At 37.6% G+C, this 27763-nt stretch overlaps 1 protein-coding gene across 16 annotated transcripts in view; it reads left to right on the top strand.

Moving 5' to 3' along the window:
- Positions 1–27763, top strand: part of PLD5 (phospholipase D family member 5) — a 317026-nt gene that overhangs the window by 210234 nt on the left and 79029 nt on the right. For 8 of the 16 annotated variants that reach the window (XM_084515097.1, XM_084515099.1, XM_084515094.1 and 5 more), the window contains one exon: positions 1371–1507. The exons of 2 other annotated variants lie outside the window; for them this stretch is intronic. In XM_084515097.1, the coding sequence (XP_084371223.1) occupies positions 1371–1507 (137 nt within the window). Of the gene's footprint in view, positions 1–1370; positions 1515–19494; positions 19555–27763 lie in introns of those variants that run through there. 6 more of the 16 variants (XM_084515086.1, XM_084515089.1, XM_084515100.1 and 3 more) reach the window with 2 other exon arrangements.

The raw sequence follows: 27763 nt of genomic DNA, 5'->3' as shown, positions 1-27763 counted from the left end.
AATACCCTTAGAGAACTGTAGCAAATTGCATGAGGGAGGTGGTCTTAGTGAGAGGATGATGTCCTTCTGGACATGTGACTGCAGCTTTGGTTTTGGGCACCCAAATGCAGTCATTTCTAATTTTTATTTTTATGTTACCATGACTATACCTAGCAGCAAAAAGGGAAAAAAAAAAAAAAAAAAAAAAAAGTCCAAACTGTATTTGTTTATTTGTTTCAGGAGTAGATTTTGCAAATGCTTGAAAATTTTCTTATGCTACGTTCTCATAAGTTGGCCTTTTCTTTATGCAGACATGGAGAAGTTCTTGCTAGTCTGAAGTATATTACCTCTTAAAATAAGTGTCAAAAGCAATGTAAATACTATAAAGTTGTTTTCAAGGCACAAGCATTAGGTTGATTGCTTTCTTATGCATTTTCCCTCTTTCCCATTCTTTATAAAACCTTTTTGAATGTGAAATTTCATTTACAGGGCAATAATGAAAATTAAGAAAATAACTATGGTAACAAGTTAGATTTTTGCACAAAAACACATTCAATAAAATTTTTTCTTAAATAGAAAAACACACTATATTTAAACAGTAGGTTTCAGAATAAAAATAATCTTTATTCGTGCAGCTATGTAAATGGCATGTCAGGAGATTCTGGAGAAGGTTTCACATTTATCTAGGGCTGTAAACACTTGTATCCCATTTAATGCTGCAGGATTTCATATTGAAGGGTAAGGACATGCTAGGCTGTGTTGAATTTCCTCTCAAACGCCGAGAGCATTGCCTGTTGTATTGACCAGCGGTCTCCCACTGTTTCCTTGAATCCCATCTAACATCTGTGAATTTGTTTTCCTTCTATTATAAGTGCTGTGGGGCAAGGACTGGCCAGTGTCTCAATTGCTGTGAGGATTATAACAATGCCAGTTACTTTGTGTAGCAATAAAAAGGACTTTGTCCTTCAGTCTTCTTGCAATTACATGTTTTATTCCAGCCAAACGCAACAAAACTCTCAAGGCTTTTGATTGCAATGCTGAAGTGTGTATTGTATCTGTGATGTTCAATCAGAAAATATGCAGTTAATGTGAGAAACATTATTTTAATGTATACTGCTTTCGTTGTGGTACAAACAGAAGACAGTTTAAATTATGAATATTATTTATGACATGAATTATTTAGCAGTGTCTGAGAAATATAAAATACATTAAGGTGATATGTTGAGGAAGGTTTTGAGGCTGTTTTCATCTCGAGGTGTGTTTCATGTTGACAGCTATGGCAGTAAGATCTTCAAAGAAGTTTAGATCTTATTTAAAATTTGTAGAGTCTCAGGTCATTGACTGGAATGTGCTCACCCCATTAAAACTTTTTTAATCTTAATCTCTTTCAGTCCCAGCAAAGATGCATTGTGATCTTTGCACTGGTATGCTGCTTTGCAATTCTGGTTGCACTGATATTTTCGGCAGTGGATATTATGGGAGAAGATGAGGATGGACTCTCAGAAAAGAACTGTCAAAATAACTGTCGGTAAGAGGTAACAAACAAAACTTCTCTTTTGGGGTGGATAAGAATATATATGTGCTATACAATGATGCATAATAACTACCATAATCCTGTGGTGTAATTGGTAAGAGTAGGAAACAGGAAAAGATGGTTTCTTGTTTTGGAGGTTTATTTGACAAAATAAAGCACACACCTTTTGAAATTGTTTTTGGTGCTGTGTTTTGAGCAAGGCCCTTGTGCTAGTTCAATTTTTTGTAAGCATGGGTCGAAGTCCATTACGTTTCAGTAAACAAGGACTGAAGTGGCTCATGCTGCTCCCAGTTCCACCATATCTTTCTTTCACAGGGAAGGTCACTGATCACCTTTGACCTAAGGCTGCCCCTTTTGTATAGCCTATTCCTGCTCATTGCACTCCCTTTACATGCACAGTGTCTTGGCTGGGAGCTGTGAGGAATTAGTGATACAGACAGAAAGAATGGAGTATTGATTGTATTAGATTAAGGTTTGCCTCAGACACCTGCCATGGTTTTGCATCTCTTTCAACCTTAAATTGAAGTAGGTGATTAGTTTTTTCAGGCTTTTCATTTCCAGCCTGTGAATTTCATTCTACCTCTCCTCACTGGCAGGCTCCTCCACAAATCTGTTTGTCAGTGATGTCCAGTGCTTTTTCTACATCGTATTGTCCAAGGCCCTCTTCTGTTCTCTGGCAAGGCTGGTTTAAAGAAAAAAACAACAAAAACAACAACAAATATTTGTGGACTTTGTTTACAGTTGTATTCTGCTTTTCTTCGAGGATTTAACTTGCATGTAGAGCACCCTCAGTGATTCAGTTTGTGGGAGAACAGTTGCCCTTAAGTAACTTCTCCATTCTCATGGAGTCACAGAACTGCCTGGGTGGGGAGGGGTCTCTGGGGCTCTCCCAGTCCGCCCCAACTGATGGCAGGCTCGGCTATAGATGGCTGTTCAGGGTTGTGCCCAGCTGGGCTTAGTGTAGCTCCAAGGGTGGGCTCTGCGGCCACCCTGGGCAACCTGGTCCAGCGGCTGTGGCTGACCGCTCCACAGGATGCGTTCAGAATCTACCCAGCTACCAGTGGCCTATGGTGAGTTGGAGAAATTGATATTTGTTTTTTAGTATAAGCTAATGAAATGTTAATGTCTTTTAGAGCCTTCTCTTCTTGTTTCTGCAAGTTGTTCATTTTGTGTGCAGCCTCTTTGGGGACAGTATCTTAATATCTTTCTATGGTGCAACTGTTACTGCACAGTCAGTAGCACTTCACAGTCCAGTAACAAAGCAAAGAAAGTTTCTTCAAATTTGCTTTCCTGAATATTCTTTCAAATATTACATACCTGTATCCTGCAGGCAGCTGTGTCCTGAAACCCATTCTGTTGACACCATGCTTCCAGGACTTCATTTTTCCAGCATTTTATTTTTTTTTTTTTGTAAAATTACTTGGCCCGAATCTGTTCATTTTCAGGTATGCCCACGGTTCTGGACAGCCTTCTAAGATCTTGTCTGAATTTTCTAGAGTTCAGTTAGCTTTCATTTCCCCATCAGGGTCTTAGGTACTCTTTACTGTGAGTTGTTGCCTTCCAAAATTTTTAAAGATACTGTATGTGTCACCTCTACACCCACTTCTCTATGTGTGAATCTTTGACAGAACTAGGTCAGATGAGGAGAAAGTCTTTCTGCTCATTTGCTTCAATTTGCACATGACTTTAGTTGTGGACTGTGCTTGCTTCTTAGTTTTTTAAACTAAAGGTTCCACGTTTTGTCCCTAGGCCTAGCCAAGGAAGAATTTATTCTTCACTTTGTATTTTTCAAATGAAAAAAAAATAAATCAAGAGTGGGAGTGACGTTCAGTGCTATTGTGAACTGGCATATGATTGTTTCCATGTCTAAGAGGTTAACTGCTTTTGTCTCTTGGTTTGCAATACACCAGTCTGTCTTTCCAAAGAACACTCATCTCTGCTCAGTTCTTTGTTGGTTGGCGTGTGTCATTCTTGTTTCTCTTGGACTGCGTAAGAGGAGCCTGGACGTAAATCCGGCACGCTGTTGTTAACCATTAGAGTCGATGAAACTGTTCTGCATTTACAGTGATAAAAGTGATCTCAGAACCCAGCTCTATTTTAAGATGCCTTTCACAGAGTGATTCAAGTGCGTGATCTAGCTACTAATACTTGAACCAGAAGGCACATCAATGCTGTGTCTATAAACTGCCTAAACCATTTCTAATAACAGCTATTGCAGTATCCAAGTGCTGGCAGCTGCTACCTACTAACATTGAATCCTTCTTTACGTGATGAAAATGGGCTCCTTTTCATGTTAAATATATTGCAGACGTAACTGAAGTGCTGTAAGATCAATTGCTGTGTGGCATATATTTAGTACTCGGGGTAAGCACTTTTAATAAGTAAGACAAGAATTATTGAATTCTTACATTTCTGCTGTGTGAGTACTTTCACTGAAATTCAGGAACAGGTGCTTACATTTGCAGGATGTGCTGAGAAAGGATGGCGATAGAATGTCATTTTTTCAGATGAAATTATTATCAAGTACAAGTTTATGTGTATGATCCTTTTTTTTTTGTGAAGAAGCTTGATGGGAAAGAATGCTATTGATTTGACAAGAATTTGTATGATGGTTTGTTAAAGGCTTTCATCTTCTGAAAATCAACTTCATTTCTGTGTTTTGATTCTAAAGGAAAATATAGCTAAAATAGAACTGTGGTCTAGAATAGTTCTTCAGCTAGAAATTTTTGGAGCTTTTGCCAAAAAAAAGTGAGAATTGAGAACTGGGGGGGGGGTGGGGGGGGGGTGGGAGTAAAAGGAAGACATTTTTAGAAGTCCAGATCTTTTTCTAGCCTGAGAGAGAAATCAGTGAATTATGCTGTAAGCAGTATTTTCACATAAAGCCTCTACATCTTTATGTTGTTGTGATTGCATTGTTCAGAAATACAAATACAACCTTCCGGATTGGTTTGCTGTAATTCAACATGAGACTCCTTTTTTATTAATCCTTAAACTTGGACTACATTAGGAATACTTAGAATATATGTTGTCAAAAAGACCTTCTCCTTTACTGATGTACTTATTTTTCTTGGGAATTTTATAACAAAAACTTCTCAGGGAAGTGGAGGAGCAGGCTTTTTTGCATGTCTTCGCCATCGCTGAAAGGATTGTTACTGCCCATCTAAAAGGACACAAAGGAAATAGCAATTTGAAGAAATGAAACTAAGTTTGAAACCAGAACTATTAATTATAATTTGTAATCTTTGAGCTTTTGCTGAAAATCTCAGCCTGTGATTGAGAACTAAAAAACATTTTACCTTACAGACTATTTTTGACTGTCACAATGTGAAGTCAGATTGCTGGAAGCTACAAAACCATTTTGCATTTTGTTTGTTACATGGGCAGACAAATTCAATATTCGGTAATATTGAGTAGATTCAGTATTTAACTAAGAAATGACTGAAACTCTTGTTGTTCATTTCATGTGTAAATACAGAATTATTTTGATTATTTTTAAAAATCTTGCTTATGATGATATAATCCAAAAAGTACAAATTTATAATTTAAAAGAAATTACAACTCTCTCCTAGTAATTGAGGGCAAATACATGTACTCATCAGAATAATCACCAAGAACCATTCTAAAAATTACTGTCTCCTACTGAAACACATGGCGCCATTCAGAAAAAGATCTGGGTGGAGGTGGGGAAAGGTCTGTAAAATTGGTCTGGCAGACAAATTCTGGCTTCAGAATTGAAATTAGAATCTGAGTTCTGCTGACTGGAAAATTGTATTGGTTTAGATGAAATAATGCTCTGTATACTCGTTTACAGTCTCCCATATAAATTTCATACCTTGAGTTACTTATGGAGAAACTGGCTTACTGAAAGTAGTAGTATATTTTTTAATTTATTTTTATTTTTTTCAGTTGGACCAGGTCTGTTAAGAGGCATCTTTTTGCTTCAGAGAATGCAGTACACTCTTGGCTTGTTTCCACATAATTTGATTTTAGAATGCTGGACTTAACAAAGTACAAATGGCTTTTGACCCTTTCTATTAAAAGGAATGCCAACTGATTGACACTTAGGGATTTAAAAGAATTAGTAATGACTGTGAAAAGTGGAATTTTTACAGTTTGCGCTTGGTATGGGATACAAATAGTTCTCCTGAGACATCCATAATAATGTTGTTAGGCAGCCCTGATGGATGAGGCTGGTTAAGAGCATATGCTTAGCAGTCCAGGACCTTTGCCTGTCTTGCCCTGTGTCCATTAGACAGTGCAGCTCAAAAATTAGATTATCGTAATTTGAAAATAGTACTTTTTAATGGCTGATCTCTTTTAAATAAATCTTGGCTGGCCTCTGGCATAACAACGTTAGCTGAAACTTACGTGGCTGTGTTAAAAATTGCTGGTGAACTTTAAAAATGACAATCTGGGAAACAGAAGAAATTACAGATGATAAGAGAGGGTCTCTGTTATCTGAAGTGTTTGAACTAAGGTCTTTTTGATCTATTACTGGTAACTTCAGCTGTTCAATAAGCCTCCTTTTCTGCCTGTTCCTGCTGATAGTGATGCTAGAGGTCCTACAGAGCTGGCATACACCCTTAGCTCTCCTTGTCTGGCCTGTCCGATGCCCACTGAAGCAGAGATAGCAGGTAGCTCCTAGTAGATCTTCCCTCTGGCTTGCAGTTACAGTTGGACAGTTACCATGTGTTGCTTTGAGCTTTGTTAGATATTCCTTTATTCTCAGGTTGTGAGAGAGGGCCCACGGTTTTGTAAAGCAATAAACCACAAAAATTAAAAAAAAAAATCTCTGGTATTTCTGGTATTTCTCTCAGTAGAGTTTTGCAGGACTATTAAGTGAGCATACTGCAGCACAAACTTACGTTGTTTTACCTTGGAACTGCTTTGCCCCTGGCTGATTGTGGGGGAGATTTTTCCTGCGCTGCGTGGGTTCTGAACATAGCAAGGTTTATATTGACTGATTTCTATTTAATAAACAAACTATGACAGGCATAATAATTAAATGTCTAAACAGAACAAGATGCTCAGATTTTGAAAATAAGCCTGTTAAAGAGCAACTGAAGATTTCTATTTACAAAACACTTAGGCACTTGGCATAAAACTGCCTTCTGTCAACATGATGACTGTTGTCCTCCTGTTTTGGGGGTGATAGAGAGAGTGAGCTATAAAACTACTTAATTTTTTAAATGTTCCATATTTTCAGTCATTTTTATTTTTGCATCAGAATAAGGAACACCCTTACTGTTGAAGTTTCTATGTCTGGATGCTGCAAAGAGCTGGTGGACCACCTACCACTTGCAAGGACATTCAACTCATTGGGCCAGGGAGGGAAGTCAGTAATTCAAAAGATTTGCACCTGTGGAAGCTCTACCTTTCCTACCTTTTTTTTTTTTTTTTTTTTTTTTCATTTTTTAAAAACGTATTCCAATGGAAAAGATGCTCTGTTAATGATTCTTCAGTGTCAGTGAATAAGATTCTCTTTCGTCTGTTCCTGCCCTAATACCTAAAAAGGGTTGATTTTGTTTTGCATTTACTTTCAGCTATAAAGAATGCTTTCACAAATTAAAAAAAAAAAAAAGTGCCAAAACTCATCAGTATGTTCTGTGTAGATATTATTCTACTACAGTACTGACAGAAGGTAGTTCACCATTAATTATGTTGTATGGATGGGTTTGGGTTTCAACGCATTTTGTCCAAATTCACAAGCCATTATTTTTCACCCACTCTTTGTTCAATTAAATCCAACGGTGTCCTTTGGAGTTTGATAGATTGTGTTAGAGGCTCCTTAAGGCAGCTTTTTCTGTTATGCTAAACGTTGTTTAGGGTGTAATACAGAAATTGATGTCTTTTCGTATTCTTGTGATTTATACATTTAAGTATGTGTTTCTTGGTTCATGACTCAAGATTTGTGAACTTGCCTCAGAGAAAATGTTCCACCCATAGCAGAAATCACGTTATTTCATGGATCCTTAGTATTGTGGATGGGATAAAGGGACAATTCTGCATACCAGAGTGGCCTTTTCTTCTTTTTAGTCTGCTGGCAATTCTCTATTATCAAAGCTGCTTTTTTTTTTTTTTTTCCTTTGTTTTACATTTTTTTTTTCCTTCTTAACTTAATATGTGCAGAAAACTCAAATTATTTCTTCCCAACAGGACTCATAAAATTTCCATGGTTATTTTCTTTACCGGATTTTAAGCCTGTTCTAAGAGTTATTAAATCTAAAATTATTGGTCATTCTTCTGATCTTGAAGACTGATTTGCCACATATCAGAGGCTTTTATTCTCCCTGTTGAGAATAGCTATCCAACTTAATAAAGCTCCCCGGTAAATCTTTCTTCCTTTCCTCTGTGGAAAAAGGCATTGAAAGTGGCTAAAATTCCCAGTAGGATCTGTCTGAATTGATGCTCTATTGCAGGGAGACTTGTGTGCTCAGCCAGGGCTGGTGCTGCCTTAGATCTAGACTGAAACTTTCAGGATTTCCTTCTTGATTTTGTTTTTCCTCATGTTAATACATGGCAATATATTCTGATACCGGTCCACAGGCACTGGTCTCTGTATGTCCATGTCTCTTTGGTAGTCCACAGCATCAGTGTCTGTGCTTAATGCCTCAGATACAAAGTACTCTTGCTTGCTGGGCAGCTGAACCTGTTTGTATTCTGTTAAACAAACAAGTAAGAGTTTTGTTCCTTTATTCAGCTTTCTCACATCCAACCCTCCTGATCAAGATGAAAAAATGTACTGGAGATCTTGATCCATCTTATTGCCAGTACTATCTTTTCATGTTATATTTTAGATTTTTTTTCCTTCATGTATTTACTTCCTGTCAACCTGAGCGGAAAACAGAAAAATAAAGCACAAATACCAGCCTTCATTTCTACAGGATGCAATTTCCCATATGTCATTTACTCTGTATTTAATGGCCTGCCTTTCAAAAAAAAAGACTATTTGAAAATGATTATACAGCTCAAAGTGGGTTTTCATGACTGAGAACATAATAATCTGTTAATTTTAAATCTGTTTTCTTCACATTCTGTGTATTGAAATGGTTCTTCTAAGAGCCATCAGTGATTTGCGTGCCTTCTGATATGAGGGGGAAGATTCATCATGCCTCTGAGACTAAATTTCTGATGAGCATTTAATGACACATTAGATGTTTTAGCTTTGACTTTTTACTGTTTTTCTCCTAGATCTGCTTGGGACTCTGAGAATATATTGATATCTGAGCACAGATGATATTCTGGTATCTTTTGTTAACTTGGCAGGCATATAGCTAATCGATCTTCATTGATCTTGCAACACATTTATTTTAAAAAGATTGGGAAAATAAAAGGAGGTTTTAGTATTCTTTGTTGTTATCTGTGAAAGTATTCTTTGTTGTTATCTGTGAAATACCTCCTCAAGCCAGCTGGACTTGAATCAGTCTCTAAAATAATACGTTTTAGAGCTCAACTTCTACTGGCTTTGTACTGAAGAAAAATGTAGTTTTACAAATGTGAATATATGTAAGTTCATAAAACCTTGAAGTATTGCAGTAGGAAAATGGATAAATGAAAGTACAGTATTTCTTGGTCATGCAAAGCTATAGTTGATGCAATTTTCATCATATGCAAATCTATATGGACTGAACTTATCTTTTTTTTGGTTTTGTGTGTGTGTGTGTAAAGCGTAAATACAAATACAAGTAGCAACAGACAGTAGTCAATCTTCATGCTCCCAAGGTGTCCTGGAAATTTCTATAGAATCTTGCCTTTGTAATTTGAGTGCTGGTAATGCCCTTTGGGAATGGATACTTTGAGTACTTTATTCTTTTCATCTGTGGATTTTTATTACCATTCCTACCTAGAGTATATCTGCTGAATTTGCAGTGCTGATTTCAAATAGTTGCTGACTAAAGATTTTACCTTGAATTTTCCTTCATTGTTTTGCAGAGTAGTTTTATTTGTTCTTGTTGGGCAAGAAGGGCATTAATTAAACTTAAAGGATTGTTGGATTCTGGAAATATCAACATCATACAATATCCTTTTGCTCCTCTTCTGGGAAGAGAGTTCTTACTCAGAAGGTTCTCTTTAAATTACCATTAACATCATAAAACCACATTCATTTATCAGAAAAATAACATCTTTATTCTTGACTGGTTTCTGCAGCTGAGAGCTAACACATCTATCCATTCCAAGTTGTACCAAGATAATCAAGTATTATCTTCTTGGAAGAAACACAGGCTGGGAGAAATGAAGGCAGCAGTCATATTCACGCTTAATGATTTATGATTATTCAGACCAAATTAATGTTGCTATTTACAGTTACAAAGCATTCATAGAAGAATATCAGGGTTCTGTGGAAGGAAGTAAAAAGACAACGTTTTGTCATTAAAGAAAAAAATTAGATATCCCTATAATATTTATTTGCAATATTTAGGCCTCAAAAAGGGGTTTTATATCCTACATGGTCACAAGCTGAAGTAAAATGAAAATATCTCACCAAGTAATTCATATATATGATAGTGGCTATTTACATTATATATGTTGACCTTTTAAGAATCTCAATAAAGGTGATGTGCTGGAAGGCGTTGTGCAGTTTTACAGATGGGTGCACAGTGAATGGGTATCTGCTCAAAGAAGCTGAATAGGCATAACCCAGCTGATGAAGGGCTTGTATAGAGATGCAGGGCATCCATACAGGTCTCTGACACTTAGCTGTTAAATTTTAGAGAATTTTAAAATAAAGGTAATGGTATTTACCCAGGGCTAAAATAAAGCACAAACAAGGGAAAGAGACAGATTTTTTCCAGTGGCTAAACAGGCACCGAGTCAGTGCCTAATAGGTGGTTTTGGGAAATACAAGCCTCTGTTTCCTGGCTGATGGATATTCAGGGTATTCCCTGCAGTACACATACCAAAAGAGGGGGGAAAAAAAAAAAGATGTTAACACCAAGGACAGAAGCTGGATTTCCTTATTCATGATGGGCAAGAATAGCTACTCTTATGACAGTCAGCATGGTGTGAGTTGTGTGCCCCTCACAGTCCTCATCTCTGCAAGGAAGGAGACAACCGCCTTGCTGTGGGCAGAGCTGCTCCAGGCAGCAGCTGGGCGGGTTGCCGGCACCGACTGCCAGGACACACTCACTTGGTGCCAGGGAAATGGTTGTGTATCGCTGTATTTGGGAGATTTTTATTATACAAAATCTAATAGCTTTCTAATAACTTATATAACTTACATATTAAATAATTCATAGATAGTGAACATTAGCTAACGATTAAGGTTGTATAAAGAAGCTGTTAAGAAAATAAGCTCAGCAGGAATTATTTTTGTATAAATTGTGGATAAAGTAATACTGTGGCATTAAGCTGATATAGAGGTATTTAGAACAGAAATAAAAACAAGGCCAATGTTAAAGTGATTAAACGAGATGAAATTGGCTGGTCTTTCCTCAAAACTAGGTAGAAAGCGAAGTGTGTGTGTGGAGGGGGATAACATTTTTAGTAACTAAAATCAGAGCTTAAAAATGTTTCTCTTTTGATGGAGCCCTTGTCCTTTCATGTCTATAGATTAAGCATCGATGTAGACAAGACAATTGTGAGAGTTTTTAAAGAACCAAATTCCGTAGATCTTCAATTACAGTGTGGTAGTGAAGAAGAGAAAACAAAATGATGTGGGGTCTGTTGGATAATAGTATATATGGCATCCTAGTTAATACAGCAATGGCAGATACATTTCTTACACAGAACTCAATGGAATCAGTCGCTCTGTTTCATTTTTCAGTGGGAGCTTTATCAATCTGTACCTCATTTTACTTCAGTTCTCTTCAGAAGATCCTCAGGATCCTCGTGTTTTCGTGCTTTACCCTTCAGCATAACATCTAGCTGTCAATAACACGATAACATGAGCTACAGCTCTGCCCTTTACAGGGGCAAGGATTTACTTTTTTAAGGTGCTGACTGCTGTAACACTTTGGTGGCAGGACAAGGACAGAGGCACGGTGGCTCTGTGCCGCATGGGCAGGATGCTGGCAGGCACTGAGGGGAGAACACCTTTCCTTTCATTAACTCCAGATCAGTGTAGTTAGACACGTTTCAAGAAGTTTGGCTGTCAACAGTGTGTATAATAAATGATGGTGTGTTAAATTGTTAATACTTGATCTACAGTTCTCATATGTTTTTGAGTCCTTGGGTGTATATTAAGGTGTTACTGCCCTGTGGCTTAGTTTTCTGCTGGCTTACATTCTAATAAGATTTTGCATTGCAGTAAAAATGCCTTATCATTGCTTTCTTTTTACAGCTTTATTTCCCTTTCCATCCCTTAACAGACTTCTGTAACCTTGTTTTCCTTCTCTTTCCTTTCCTTGTCATTTAGGATTGGCTTTGTGAGTTTTGGACTGTGTTCTTGCATTTCCACTCGGCTTTTCCATCCAGGCCTTTTTGTGGTCTTCTCTCATCCCCCAGTGGCTTAACAAGTGGCAGAAGCTCCATTCCTTGGAACTTTTTCAGGCTCCCTCCTACACACATGCATATTCCCTGCTTTGATGAATTATCTTGAGTCTATATTCAGAGACAGTGTGTCTCCAGGATAAATCTGTGTTGGCCACAGTGCTGCAAATACCAAACAAATCCACAGTGTTATGTGTTAGTATAACTAAGAGAAGAATTTGGCTAATTAGTTCAGAAATGTTTTGGTGCAATTATTAAAGACTGTGTCATGAGATAGCTAACCCAGTGAATATAGTTATATGATCTCAATTTTATTACTTTTATTCAATTTGAATCAAAATACTTAAGCTGTTCTATGCAGGGTTTTGTTTTTTTTTTTTTTCTGACTGCAATTAGACTTTATTAAAGTGTACTGAAACAACACAGCCAGCTCTGCTTGGGATGCCCAGGGGATGTCTTTTGGGGGGAAGTATGTAGGGCAAGTGTTAAACCAAGAGGAGGAGGTTTGGAGAATTAGCAGAGGGGATTGTGCACGTACCCCTATTATTGGACTCCTTTGTTCACCCACTGACACTGAGTGTCCAGGCACCCTAAGGAAGGGCAGCTGGTGATACTGCAACCCTGCTCTGCCAGCCTGAAGCACTCAGAGAAGCTGCATGTGCTGCCAAGCTGCTGGCATTACTGCTGTCTCCCTGCCCTGGCAGGCTCACCCACCTTGCTTGTACTTTTAGTAACATCCTTTGAAGAAGCACCTTGAAGTCAGACCTGCTGCTGCCCCTGGCTCTGAGTGGAACCCTGGGATGCCACATTTCTCTGATTTTGCTTATGCCTGCTTTCTCAAATCTACACGGTAGTTAGACAATAAAGATCTTGAAGCCTATATACTACGTGCAGTTTATGGGGATTGAAGTTGCAATTGGCTATGCTTTTGCTCATTCATGAGTTCTTTCAGAAAGCTGCTGCTTTTGTTCAGATCAAGTGAAAACCAAGGATTTTAATGGTCCTTGCTACAAAGAGCCCATAGAGCCCTTCTTCTGGCATGCTCATTGTGGGTGAAAGCTGCTGTTTGAATTTTCTGTGGAGTGTAAAGTCTGGTTAGGTCAGCTGGCTTCTTCTGCCTCAGCACTCGTAGGCACTTGTCTCCCAGCAGCCTGCCGTAAGAATCCGCTGACCATCTCGCAATTCTCCCTGCACAGCTGCAAAATCCATTAAAATGTTTTAGTGCTGACAGGCTGAAATGCTGTAAAAATGCAAATTTTCTTCTGCTGAAGGGCAAGATGCCAAGGAATGCTTTTTAAAACATTTCACTGCTGAGTAAGCGTTTACGGGAGTTTTGATACAACTGGAATGTGGAGTTTTAAGCAATGGGAGAGAAAAGCTTATGCCATCAGTAAGATCACTAACATTTTGGCTGTTTAGTCACTTCAGGACTTTGGCATAGAGTGCTTCCTGTCTTTTTCTTTTTTTTTTTTTTTTTTTTTTCCTCCAGAAAATAATGAGCTAAGGGGTGGTCTTCTGCTCTCTTAGTGCACAAAGGAAGGACTGCTTTGTAGTCCCCAAAATGGCACTATCTTCTCCTGACTAAACACTATACTTAGAAGCTCTGTAGAAAAGCACTGTAGGAAGGTCAGCTTTAATTCTGCAGATATTTTAACTGCATGTGCACTGATGATACTGTAGAGTAGTGACCAAGTGAAGTTCACAGGGTTGTGCCCTTGACTGTCAGTGAAGTATTGAGCTGGAGAGATCATTTTGTCTTTTCTTCAAAAGCAAGAAGATTTAATGAAAGTAACAATAGTTTTGGTGCAAAAGAATGGTGAATGCGTTATCCAGATTTTGAAAAAGGCTTTGACCTTTGATCTGAAATTTTAAAAATCATTTTCCTTTTATCTCTCAGATGAAATCATCAACTGTTATGCATGTATTATATTTTCAAGACTCTTTCCGAGGATGCAATTTTCTTCCCTTAATCAGGGGCTGAAACAAGGGGGGCAGTTGATTGATTACTGTTCTACCTTTTTAACTGTAATAGTGCATCTCCTATAACAACAATGCAATAATTTCATCCTCTGAGACCTCCTTTGCCCCATATGGGCTGTTCAGGTGGAATGTGCATGATACATTCTCTGAAGTATGCTCACCCATATTAAATTACTCAATTTCTTTTGTTGTATTTCAACTTCTCTTTCAAGTTTGTATTAGATGACACATGAGGAAAGCAGGTAGGATTAGCCCTCTGCAGTTGAATGTTTTAATGTGTCTGAGGATTGTTACTGCCATCTTTGGAATGTTTTACACAGGTATAAACACCGAGCCAAAATAATGTCTTCCTTAGATACTTTTTCATGACATTAATGAAGTGCATAGAAAGTGTTTCATGAGCATTGCTTGATTCAGCAATATCAAGAAACAAACAGTAGCTCTTCCTAGTAAAGTTTCCATGGTGATCTCAGCGGTGTAGTTTGTAAATGTGCAATCGATACATATACTTCAATCTTGTCTAATTTTAGTCTGAGCAACCAGGAAGGAGGCAAGCAAACGTATTTGAAGATTCTTAGAGCATATTCTGAGAAAAATCTGGGTCACACTCTAGTGTTCAATGCAATATATGAAAGCCCCATTAATAGGAGCAAAATCTAAAGAAGGTAGCAGTAATTGTACCTTCCCACCAGAGAATAGAGTCATAGAATAATTCAGGTAGGAAAAGACCTCTAAGATCATCTAGTCCAACCTTTAACCTAGCGCTGCCAAGTCCACCATGAAACCATGTCACTGAGCTCTACATCTACACATTTTTTTTGAAGACCTCCAGGGATTGTGACTCAACTACTTCCCTGGGCAGCCTGTTCCAATGATGCACAACTGTTTAATTGAAGAAATTTTTCCCATTATCCAATCTAAATGTCCCCTGGTGCAACTCATGGCCATTTCCCCTCATCCTATCACTTTATCAGAGACTGATCTCCATCTCTCTATAGCCTCCTTTAAGGCAATTGTGGACTCATTCATTCAGAAATTCTGGAAGGACATTTAACGCAGCTTCAGAGGCTCAGCAGTACTGGCACAAATGTACTGAGGAAGTATGCACAAATTATGAAAGAGTAGGTTTTCATCTTGAGATCTCAGCAATCACAGACTGCTTTCTTGTAATCCTGTGGTAGTAATCAATGGGCTATCAGCTGGATAACTTCTCACTATACCAAACTCATTGATCCTCAACCTGTATCTGACAAATCATACTTCAAGATAAAGTGGTTATCAGCAGAATCTGGCTGAAAATTAGCTAGAGATATTATGTCGTTAATGTTGTATGTTTTATCTTAGATATTGAGCTAATATGTTTGTGGAATATTTAAGTGTTATGATCAGAAATACAGTTCTCTGTTTTTTCACTTCCCCTAATTACGTTGACTTAGTATGCCGTTAGATAACTAGACCATGCGTAGAAGTTTTTGGAAAGAATTACTTGTATGTTCCTTGCTGAAAACTTAGATTTTCTAGTGCTATTTGTTTCTATTATATGTGGAAATAAACTGGAGCTGTCATGTCTAGAATCTTAACACATAAATTCTGAGTTTGTTATTTCTAGTTATAACCAAGGTGAATTTATTTGAAAAATCCACTAAAGATAACAAAAGCTTTGAATCTAGCCTGTAAACATATCCACAAACAATAAAAGGTTTGCTTTTATTTTCTTTGGGAGGTACATAGATGTGATGTTTAATCAGTAGCAAAGATCAAAGAGTAACCCCCCGTTTTCTAAATCTTGCCTTTTATTTAAAACTAGCTTATTTCATATTGCAAGTCAAGAGAAGGCCTACATAATCAGTTCCTTGTTGCGTCTTCTCTCTCCCTCCCCTATGTCCTTCAGCTCCAGCAATCCATCATGATGATGGTATATAACATTTTTTTTCTTCCAGGTTTCAGGTAATGAGAATTTATTGAACTCAAACTGCTATGTGGCAATGAAGAGGGGCATTTGTTTGACATTTTCAAGCTTAATGAACTCCCTGTGCCTCTCACCATCTCAGGAGGCAAGAATGCTGATTGGCCTTTTATTAATAAAGACTATAGCATGGGACTCTCTTCATTAGGAAGTTAGGAGTGCAAGATAGCTGGAGGTAAAGTGAAAAACAACTGAGCCTTAGTTATTGCTTCTTAATCCCCAGGAAATATTATGTTTCTGTGCTGTAATCTTTGTTCAAATTCAGAAGCAGTCGCAGAATTTTGAGATACGTTTCCTGTGACTATCTTTCCTTATTGAGGGCATGTTATAAATGTTGTCCCATTGTTCATTACCGATGTTTTAGAAAGCTAATGCATGCTAGAAGATCGTCACATTACACACACTGCGGTGAGCATAGATTTGCATGGAATGCCTGATTGCATGAGGTGTAGCAGAAATGAAAATCGCCCATCTCTGCAGCAGAATGAGGAAAAGATAAATGATCTTTACTTATTTTGTCTGGAACATGTGTTTTCATCTTTTTAAATCCTTGAAGGCTGTTTTCTCTTGCTTATGCAGCTGCAAGTTGCAGCTGCAAGTTGCAGCTGCATCTGCTTTAAAGGCAGGACACTGCCCACCCCACTCTGGCTTGGTGTGGTGCTGGCCCCATGTTGCTATCGGATGTAAATGGCACAGCTAGTAAGACACAAGGGCAGAGGATGGAGTGAGCAAATTCTGTGTCATGTTGCTAAGTGAAATAATGATCATTGTTTGCCAGCCTTTGGTGCCTTTAATTTTACCGTCAAGCATTTGGCTTATTTGTAAAACTGTTGTCATCAATTTGTTGAAGTGCTCCTCGGAGCTCCCCTCTGCAGCTCTCCCTTAGCAGGAGGTGAGCTGTGATCTCTCTTCAGACCAGCAAAGAGATGGGGCATCCTGTCACCATCTGAACTCTTTGGGTGTTTATTTCTTGTCTCTAAATTGCTCTGTTGGGCTATTGCTACCTCTCTGAAGCAGGAATTACTGTGCTTTAGATTTAGAGCAGTAACTGCTGAGCTGGAAGTTGAAAATACTGCTACAAGGCTGGGCTGGGACAGAAAGTTTCTGCTTGGTCACCTTTGTGACTGCTCTCTCTCATTTAGAGATTGTCTACCTCACAAGTTACTTTGAGTTTAATGCAAGACCTATAGATAACCAAGTGCTTAGCTTCTTTGAAGAGCTGACATGTTAGATTTACATTTTTAATGCTAAATTTACTTGTTTTTCCCCCCAAACTTACCTCATTTTAAATAGTTGTTTGTTTTGTTTTGTTTAATAATATGGTGACAGCGAAAGTAAGATTCTTAGTAACAGCATTTATGTCTGTTTAGTTTAATCTAAAATATATTTGGTATGCAAAGCTTTTATGATGCACTATAGACTATTTGAAGTCTGTATTTTGGCACAGTTCTGAAGTAGAGCAGCAGTAGCACAAGTGATTGTTCACTGTGGATTTTCAAATCATATCTCATTTCCAGTGAAAAAGAACCAATTTGAAGCAATAGAAAGCATTTTTAACTAGTTAAATCTTTTTAGGAATTTAAAGTCAATATTGGAAAAAAAGGTGATTTTCATTACAGATGCTATTTTATTTTTTATGGCTGCTAACTAAAAGCAAAACATTTTGGTTAAGGCTTAGCAACATTTTGCTGAATTCATACAGCAATTTTATTTTCTTTAGTGAGGTGGCTTCATTCATGTTACTCTTGCTCCTTGTAGTACAATGGAAAGCCCAAATATCAAGTAGTCAATAATTCATTATATTCTTGGAGTTTGTATGGAAGAGTGCTTTGTGTATGTGGCTTTGCACTTTGGGGCCCTTGATGGTTTTTGGTGGAATAGTTGATGTCTTCTACCCACAACAATTTCTTTATTTGAAGAAAAAAAAAGTTTTTGAAGAAAAAAAGTGGTTGTAAAGAAGGCACTGAAATGCCCAAGTAAATCAGTCAAGCAAGTGCAGCTCAATGCAGTCTTGACATCCCAGCAGCTACAGCGTTTACATGGGGGGGACGACAAATTCTGTGACTTGTACAAAGCATGTGGTTTTGGAGGGGGATGGAGAGCAATTAAGTGTAAATTTTTATGTCAACAAAGCTTCATAATGACTTCAAAAATATTTTTAATTTGATTTTTCTAACAGCAAGTGACTTTATTGTTCTAATTGTTATTTCAGACATTTGTTGTCCTTTAATTACTTGACTTATGATAGGAAGCTTGAAATCATAGAAAGCATTTGATTTTCATCAGTGGCCCCACTACTATCAGGCAGTCTGTTTATATGCTGAGGAGAAGACAGCAGCGCAGTTTTTCAGCTTTCATATGCTTTAAAGTGGAACTAATTTTTTTCATGAGACCATATTGTTATGGCTCACTGATATATTTTATAGCTGTTCTATAATTATAAGATACGTGGCTATTGCTTCTTGTTTTCAGTAGCTAACATTTCAGAACATAAAAAGGGTATATTCTTCATCTTCTTATGTTTTATCGTAGATGGATTTACAAGTGACTCTCCTGTATTTTAGTATTCACGTTCATAGGTACCAGGACTGGAAACTTGACTTAATCTTATCTCTAAATTGTAAGCATTGAAAGATACGTTATTATTTTAAGTGACAAATACATGACTTCTTCCACCAAGGCTCTCAAAATGATAACTGCAATGCAATTATTAAATACTGAATAAAGGTTCAGCAATAATGAAGATAAAGAATAAGGACTGCCTAGAAGAAGACATGGATTGCATAAATGTAAAACAGCATTATGAACTTGCAGTTGATACTGAAAACTACTGTTTTATGTAGCGAGGAAGGGGGAGAATTTTTTAAAATTTAAAAACAAAAATAACCTCCCTAAAGCCAAAAGTTTTTAATTTTGAATTTCATTTTAATTTGCCACAAATCCTGTACTGTTGTTTGATTTCTTCTTGGAGATCAAGTTAAGTGCCATTACTTTGGAACAAACAAACAAACAAACCTGTAAATAGTATTTGGAATTCATTTGATTAAATGATATAAAATCCAGATTTAGCCTCATGCTTAAGGCCTATAGAAAATCTTGCCAAGCACACCACATTTTAATTGTGTCAAAGACTAAAATGTGATTACTTTTAATATTGGCACATTAATAATGGATTAATTGCATAGCAAAATTCATTTTAAACTTTCTGAACTTTTTCAGACTGTTCCTTCTGAGGTTGTGTAGTATAGTTACACTCTTCAGTCCTCTCTTCACTGCGACACAGATGTCCTGTTTCATTTTGGGATATTGTTATGGGTTTACTTATTTAGAATTACAACAAATTTAGGGATGCTCAGTGTCTGTGCCAGGCTCTCACGGTCCTGTCCTGTGATTGCCAGGCAGTTGTTGAGTCTAGAAGAGCTGACTTTCCCACCCATCTCTTAAGAGCTTTTTTTTTTTTTTTTTTTTTTTTTCCTGGAGTCTATTTGCTCTTGAAAGGATGCTATTTATATTTGAAAGCAGTTTTCAGGCAGAATGTGCTCCACTATATCAAGCTGTTCACAGTTCTGTTATCTTGAGTTGGCATCTCGTATTTCTCTGCTTTCAGCTTGTTTCCATTGACACTGCACAGAAGGGAGTAACAGGAATAAGCCAAATCCATTTCCAGGTATCAGTACCTAAAAAGTCTGTCCTAAACTTCAAAACCTGAATATATTGTGGCAATTTGCAAGACACCTTTGGCCTCTAATGAATTGCTTGCATACTTTCTGCCTGTTTGGGTGCTTGTTGCTTTTGTCTCAGATCTCTCCCTCTTGTATTGTTCTTCTTTTTGATACCTTGTCACAATTTTTCATTCCATCATTTGTGTTTTTTTTTCATTTATGCCCTTGGGTAGGCATAGTAATCAGTGAATCCCTTTGAATTTCATGTTGACTTTGTTTGTTCTTCCAGGGATCAAACTAGTTTCCCAAATTATTTTCTGGTCATGCAATTTGTATTAATATTTATTTTATTGCATATGTATGTGTGTTGTATAAACCCTTCGCTATTACAAGCAGACTTGTTTTAAAAATTGTATTTTTCTGATTGCATATGAGCTAGCAGCAAATAAAAAGGTGAGTCTATTCATCCAGTTAGTATTTGAAGTTGGATGGTAGGAAAGGAACATACAGAGTTAAAAAATAAGAATGATTTAAAAGTGTTTATCTTTGTGTGCCCTAATGGCTGTATTGCTATCCAAGTGAACTGCATTTTCTTGTCCAAAGTAGATTTCCAGAGGCTAACTTCATATCTGGCTAACTTCATATTTGAAAGAGGACTTCTAGAAATTAATTGTAAGGTAAATAGGGTATTGAAAAGTATTCATCACAAAATTGTGATGATCACAATTTTTTATTCACAAAAATTGTACTGAATTGAGTCATAAAACAGCTTAATAAAGGAGTCAAAAGAGCAGTGTAAATTATTTATTTATCATCTGTGTCGTATTCAGAAGAGCAGGGAAAACGCTATTTACCAAAGGCTTGATCTTGATCCTTTAAAACCAATTACTGGAATATTTTTATGAAATTCCCCAGGCACAGGAGAACTGTTCTTAACTCACATGTGTTAACTCACTCCTTTTCTTAATTCACGTGTGCTCAGGCTGGACCTGAGCACAGGCAGGCAGTGCTCACATCTCTGAGCTGGGCTTTGTGGCCAGGTGAGGAGGTTGCTGCTTGCCTTTATGGGGTGGGCAGTAGATGGAAAGAGCTGGGCTGTAAGCTTTTCTTTGCATCTGCCCTTTCAAAAAGGTGCTTTAATTATCACCTGTGCCCACTGATAAGGGTACTGCCAGTGGGATCAGGCCCTTACAGTCTTTATTAAACAACCTTAAATGGCTTTTTTGTACAATACTTTGATCATCAATAACCATTTAAGCTGGACTGTTAAAATGTTCACTTGCAATTTTCATGCCTTGCAAGATGAAGCATTTGTGATTCATCTACATACTGATTAATTATTCTTTTTGTTATGTGCATCAACTCATGAGATAGAAAAAATTGCTGGGCCAGAATTAACCAAAGTTGAGCATTAATGAGATCAAACAGACAGTTAATGGGTTTGAGAAATGAACTACTGTAGAATCCCTTATGTATAGGCTTTTAAGATGTTATTTAAAATGATTAAGTTTCTGCTGAGTTCTGTTCCAACTGAACAGCAAGGAATTTTATTATTGACATTAGGGAGACTAGTATTTAATTTGCTTTACTTCACCACAATCCACCATCTGCCTTCTTAGGGAAGAGACTCATGGGGATTCTTGGAAGTGCACAGTTTCCATAAAAAATTGGCATGCATCTGAGAGGGCAAGAAGAACCCCATCAATTTTGCAAGAAGTCTTTGCCTGCCAGTGGACAAGTAGGAGAGGTGACCTGATATTTTATTTCCTTCCCCAAACCCATCACCATTCAAATAACCTTTTTTGGAACCTTGTCCCTGTCTCTGTCTTTGGAGCTGAGTAACTGGGGCTCTGTTTCGAAGATACTGTGCTCATTGATCAATTGTGGTGTTGTGGTGTTTATTGGCAACTGCTGGGTCCAAGGGATGGAGAGATACTTGGAGATTTTTGCCCTGTGAGAGCATCTCTATCAATTGGCATGTTTTTTTAAAGAGAAATAGGGTGTAGGAAATCTGCTTTCAGGAAAGTGTTGTTGCTGGGGAGTGAGGGGCGTTGTTTTTTTGGTTTGCTTTGAAGCATTTATGATCCGTTATAACTAGTGTACTGGTTCACAGAAGTAAGTCCTCTGCTCTTTCTCATCCCTGAGGTGCTGGGAACAGAGAAGATCTGAAATCTTCTTGTAATAGTAGACAGGAAGATGGAGGTTTGAAAGATTGAGCAAGTCCTAGGTGGTAAGGTGAAAGATCTAATAAGAAATTTAGATCTAATAACCTTTCAGTAAATCTCTAAAATAGTCATCATAGGAAATATGCTAGAGTGAGTAGAAATCCTGGGAAGATTGGTGTGGAGCAAGGCAATTCCTACCTTAAAGTACTGCTGAGTTTTCATCTAATGTTTCTGGCTTGTAGTGGGAAAATAAAACTTCAGCCATGTGGAACTGTCAGTTAATTCTTACTCTGTTAGTAAGCCTGTATTATTTCCTGTTACATGCTATAGCACATGGCTTATGGTAGCTGTTAGAATAAGAAAAGAATGAGTGGTAGTTTAGCCTGAGTGGTGCTGCTGGCAGCCCAGATGAACCTACCTGTAGTTAAGCGAACTGAAAAAATACAGGGGCAGAAAAATCCTGGAGGTGGGAAAATGAAATCACTTGGAGTTTTTTCAGAGGGAAAAGGAATAGCTTGAGTGACCCATAAAGCCCCCTATTTTGGATCTAGAATATATATAATATATATAAAAATGTTTTTATATCTAATCACTCTGTGTAAATTAAGATAATAGATTATTTTGTTTTTTTTTCTCTGTGCATGAACCTGTGTTTATGTAGAGATTTCCAGCTGCAAATGGCCGATCCTTTTATAAGAACAGCTGCTGAACTGGGATATATTGGGGAATATATTTACTACTTGGTGTTCCTATTGAATTTTCTTTGAAATAAGCTTTACTTTTGGTTTTACCCACCTACCTTTCTTGTCTTAGAAGTTTTGCTCTGTAATTTTTAATTGATCATTTCCATATATCTCATTGTAGCAAGCAAGTTTTACACATTACATCTGTATTCCATTTTCTTAATTTAGTCATTATAATGCATGATTAAGTCAAGTAAAATTCTTTTTATCTGTTGTGATGAAAGGCTGGTCTCTTTGGGATAGGTTACTTGAAGTGTTATGCTTTGCTGTAGTGTTTGTAGGTCAACAGATCCTCTAAAAAGAAAACAAAGCCATTTGAGCCTGTAAAAGAAAAAGAGGTGACCTTATAGTCTGGAGTTCTAGAAAACATACAAAACTTAACATTACAAAGTGCAAAATAATTCATTTGCAGATAAAAAACAAGAAGGGCTGCTACAAATGAAGAACTGGAGGAACATCTGTAATAGGGCAGGGCATTTTATTTTGCCATTAGCATTAGCACAGGCTGCTTAATTTTCTTTGACTGGCATTAGATGAAAAACTTTATTAGTTTTCTCAGATTGCTGATTACTTGAAAGCAGCATGAAATATCAGTAGCCCTTATCATAGAATCTTTTTTCCTAAATTAATAATTTCATTTCTCATTGACAACATTTTTCTTTTTGCATTTAAAGAGTTTGGTAGGGATTAAAGAAAATGGCTCTGTGCTTATGCTACCTATTTGGAGATAGGATGAGATCTGCAGATCTTTTCATGGACTGTAGTTTGCAAATTCTACTTCTGTAAATGTCAAAATAATCTTAAGAAGTTATTGTACCATGCTCAAGTAATCAGACGGTGCTTGGTTTCACTTACATATTATACAGACGTGACACATTTTGTATTTGTGACTTTGGGAGAATTCATTTCTTCCATTTTATTCAGCTGATGGTCTGGTTAATGGCATCGTTATTTCATCAAGGAAGAGCATAAACGAGGAGGAATATCAGCTACGTTGTTGGTCATCTGTACATCTGAGAGTTGTGGTCATCTGTACAAATTCAACAGGCAGCCAGTTACTAGTGACATCCCTCACGGATCAGCACTGGGCCAGGACTGTAAGATGTTAATGATCTGTGCAGTAGGACAGACTGAGCCTCAGCAAGTTTTTAGGCTATGCCAGTTGATGGGGGAAATCATGGTTGATGTGCTAGAAGGTTGTTTTGCTGCTCTGAGAAAGTTTGACAGGCCAGAGAACTGGGAAAATGCAATGTCCCGCACCCAGGTTGGAATAAGCCTGTGTAACTGGCTAGAAGGCAGCTTTGTAGAGAAGGATCTGGGGGTTCTTGGCAGGCAATAAGCTGAATATGAGTCAGAGGAGGGCAACTTCATACTGACCTTTATCAACAGGATTATAGCCAGCAGGGCAAGAGAGAAGATTGCTTAGTATGAGGAGAGGCTGAGAGAACAGTTTCGCCTGGAGAAAAGCAGGGAAAGGAGAGATCTCAGTGTTTTCTACAACTTCTATGTGAGTGCCTATAAGGACAAGAGAACCAGACTCTTCTTGAGGGTGCCCAGTAATAGGACAAGATGCCATGGATACAAATTGCAACAGAGAAAATTCCAATCAAGTTGTCCCTTAGAGATATGAGTTCTTTATGTTCACTTCTCAGAGGGCTGTCTGCCTTCCACGGGATTCAATACAACATAAGTGATTCTCTCTCCTGGCAAATTCTAGTATTTTTGCCGAGGGTTAATTCTTGGTCTTCCAGTAGAATTTCTTTAATTTTGTTTTCTGCAGATCCCAATCATGATATCATTTCTTATCAGGGACTGAGTTAACTCTTCAAAATTGCTCTTCCCAGACTTTCCTGTACTTTCACCTTCTATTTGTCCTCTCTGATTCACAACATTTCTTAAGTTTCATTTTTCATGGAGCTTATCACAGCTTAGGTTCTGTGGTTACTGTCTTCTTGGATAAATTGAAAATAATAACAACAAAATATCCTCAGAAGCAACTTTGAGAGAAATACAGCTATCTTAACTGTCTGCTGTTTTGCTGGAACATGTTTACAGTTTCAGAAAAAGAGTTGTTAAAAGGTTTTCTTAAGTCTGTTACACATTTCAACATTCATCTGGTACTTAATTGGTCTGTTCATTCTTGGCATCTTTCCACTTGGTTTTACTCATTGAACTTCACGTAATACAGCAGTCATACAGAAGCAGGGAATGGCAGAGGTCTGATTTAGTCAGCTTTCTGACTAGGTATGTGAATTAAACACCAGCTGACTATAGAGCCTCCTAAAGATACATTTTCCCTGCAGACATCATTAGAATTAACTTCAAACCAGAAGATGTGTGATCTGGAGGTAGAAAACAAATATAGGTGATCCAAAAATACCTTTTTTTCTCTAACTGAGAATGGGAAAAGTCTTTCAGATTTGTGAGATTTTAATGGATCTTAAATATGTCTTTTGGTTTCTCATTGGGATATACATACCACTTCGGTTAACAGTTTGATTTAGTCACTCCTAGGCAATAGTCCAAGTGTAATTTCACTAGATTCTTCCTGTTACACTGTTTAATGGAAGCAGCTCCTTAGGGAAACTGCAATAAAAGAAGAGAGAATTGCTTAGGGATAGGTGCAATACTGCAGGTAAGGTATACCCAGAATTGCAAATGAAATAGTAACGCCAGTTTGAAAGGCATTGGTAAATTTTAATCTGGATTGCTAAGTAAAAGTCTGACCGTGAATGTTCAAGATTGAACTCATGCTGAGTAGGTGCAAGTAAAAACAAGGAGGAGGTTCAAGGAATGAAGAGCATATTTAATAAAAAGGAACTAAGGGCACTTGGCTGTGAAGGGTGAAAGCTAAGAAGGAAAATGATTGTCTTCCATAAAAATATTTTAGGAGAGAGGAATTCTGGGGTAGCAGATGGGTTACTCAAGATGTAGGATAGAGTACGTAAAAGGATATAATTTGAGGCAGGTCTCTGCGTCTGAGAGCAGCAAGATAAGATAAAATATTCCAGTAGGAAAAGTGGAGATACAAACACTTTGAAGTTCTAATATCTTTTCCTCATCTGGAAAATTTAAGAATAAGAGCATATGAAAAATTGACTGAAGTAGCAAAGACGGGGACTTGATCACCCAGGAAACCTTTTCCATTTCAGTTAGGAGCTATTACTTAAGTCCCTACACATGGGCTTGGCTTACTGTATTGCCATCTAACCTGCTTGGAGGTCTGGTAACCATCTGTTTTTTCCTGTTTGCTGCAGCTAACGTTAATCTGTGGCAAAGTTTCAAAGAACTATCACTAGAAATAATAATTAGAAATCTTAGTTGACGGTGCTGTGCTTGTTGATACAGTATTGGGAAGCTGCCAAGATATCAATATATGCCCTTAAAAAAAAAAAAAAAAGTAAGCCAAATTAGACCTGCTTCATGGCTCTGATACAAAGAGTGATGACAATTTAGGCATTAGTACTTAAAAGTCTGTCCCTGAATATTACGTACTGTCAGTGGAAACTTTCACAGGCCCTTGCTACCTCTTCCTTCTGCAATACTTCCTAGAAATTTACTACAGATGGATCCCCCTGCGTTTGTCATGAATGCTAGTGTAACAAGGAATCCCACTAATGACGAGATTTCACTGTACATAGACAAATCAGGTATGGTGGAGGAGCAAAACAGAAAACGCAGAAGTGTGTTGCAGATTTCATAGCAATGCTGATTTCTGCCAGGGAGGTCATTCTGTAGAGATTTAATGATCAGGGAACTAAAAGGAGCAAAACAAAAGGTGAAGGGGTCCCTTAGCATGTAATACGCAGAAGGGGGAGACAAGGAGAGGAGGAGCCAGGGAGTGGGAGAGTTCAATGTGTAGAAGAACTAGAGCAAAAGATGTGAAAGAAAATATGGCATGTGGTTGGAACAAGCTGTTCTGAATGCCCAGAGAAAAACATACAGGACTCAGTCAGTTGCCTTTGGGAAGGCTAGTCCCAGAAAGGGACCCACACAAAAGGACTATGGTACCCCACTCTGGCTGCTTCCTAAAATTTCTTCTTGCAAGAGTGTGAGACAGAAAATTTCCGAAGAGAGAATAGTTCATTCAAAATGATGCATTTTAAGTGCAGACCAGCAAAGTTTGTTTCATTGTATAAAACATCAAAAAAATGAAGGGGTAACTGTAAGAGAAATTCTTTGTTCCTTGTCACAAAATGCTCCACAATGAACCAGAATGAAGGTCAGTGCACCTGGAAAAAGCTGAGGGAGGGAAACAATGAGAAATAAGGGGAAGAAAGAATGAAGTTGTGGTAGTCATAGAGAGACTTTGATGGAAGAAATTTGTTATGCTATCTAAAGTTTTGTAGAGAAGATGTGAGCTTTTAAATTGCTGTTGTGACCCCAGATAAATGTCAGGCATATGCAAACACTGATTTCGCATCCTTTTTCAGCTATTTATATTTTTCATAAGATCACAATGCCAGCTGTTTTCCTTATGTTGTCTTTAAACAGTATTGGGAAATCACCGTCTAAAGGGAGGTTCTGACACATGGTAAGATGACAAAAAGTTTTGCAGTGTGTTTTAGCCATGAAGAGGACAGAGGTGTGTCACAGCCAAAGTTTATAGCTTCTTGTGGCTAGGACATACTCACACATTTCCATTAGGCTATTGTTATAAAGAAAGCCCAAATGTATGAGGAGCAGATGGCAATTTCCATTCTTAGCCTGTGTCCATTAAATGAATTTCACACGTATCCCCAAGGCTTATAGCTGCTATGCATAAAACTGTAAGCAGAACATCATGTGCACCAGTTGACCTCTGTATCCTTGTGGCTTTTCATATGTGAAATTCAGTTACAGTGAAATTCAGTCTACTCTAAAATGAATGATGATTAATGTCTAGCAATACTGTTGCTTTCTTTATCATAAAAGTGTCTCTGTGTTTCATTTGAGACCTATTTTTGAGTATTTCAGACAAGCAGTTGTTCAGTGAAGCAAAATTCACTTGAGTCTTAATTTTTTCTCTGATAAAAATATGGGAATTACCCAATTTAAGCAGGGTGCAAACTAAAATTATGACAGCAAGCAAAGAATTGCAAGACTAGCATGTATGTTGACCTTTTAATTGATTACTAATTTTCAAATGTCAGCTCCCATCAGTACGTGGGCAGCCAGATAAATCCTGCACTGATTTGGTTCAACTGCCATCTTTTTGACATCTCTAGTGTCCTTATCAGTCAATCCAGACACATTTTTTTGTTATACTGAAGAGTAAATATATTTAACTGGGTGCTGATCCTTTAGGTTAGTATTAAAGATGTGGT

This window comes from Aythya ferina (genome assembly GCF_964211825.1).
Source record: "Aythya ferina genome assembly, chromosome: 3".
Lineage (NCBI taxonomy): Eukaryota > Metazoa > Chordata > Aves > Anseriformes > Anatidae > Aythya > Aythya ferina.
Note: the sequence above shows the minus strand (reverse complement) of the source record. Positions and strands in the feature narration are given on the sequence as shown.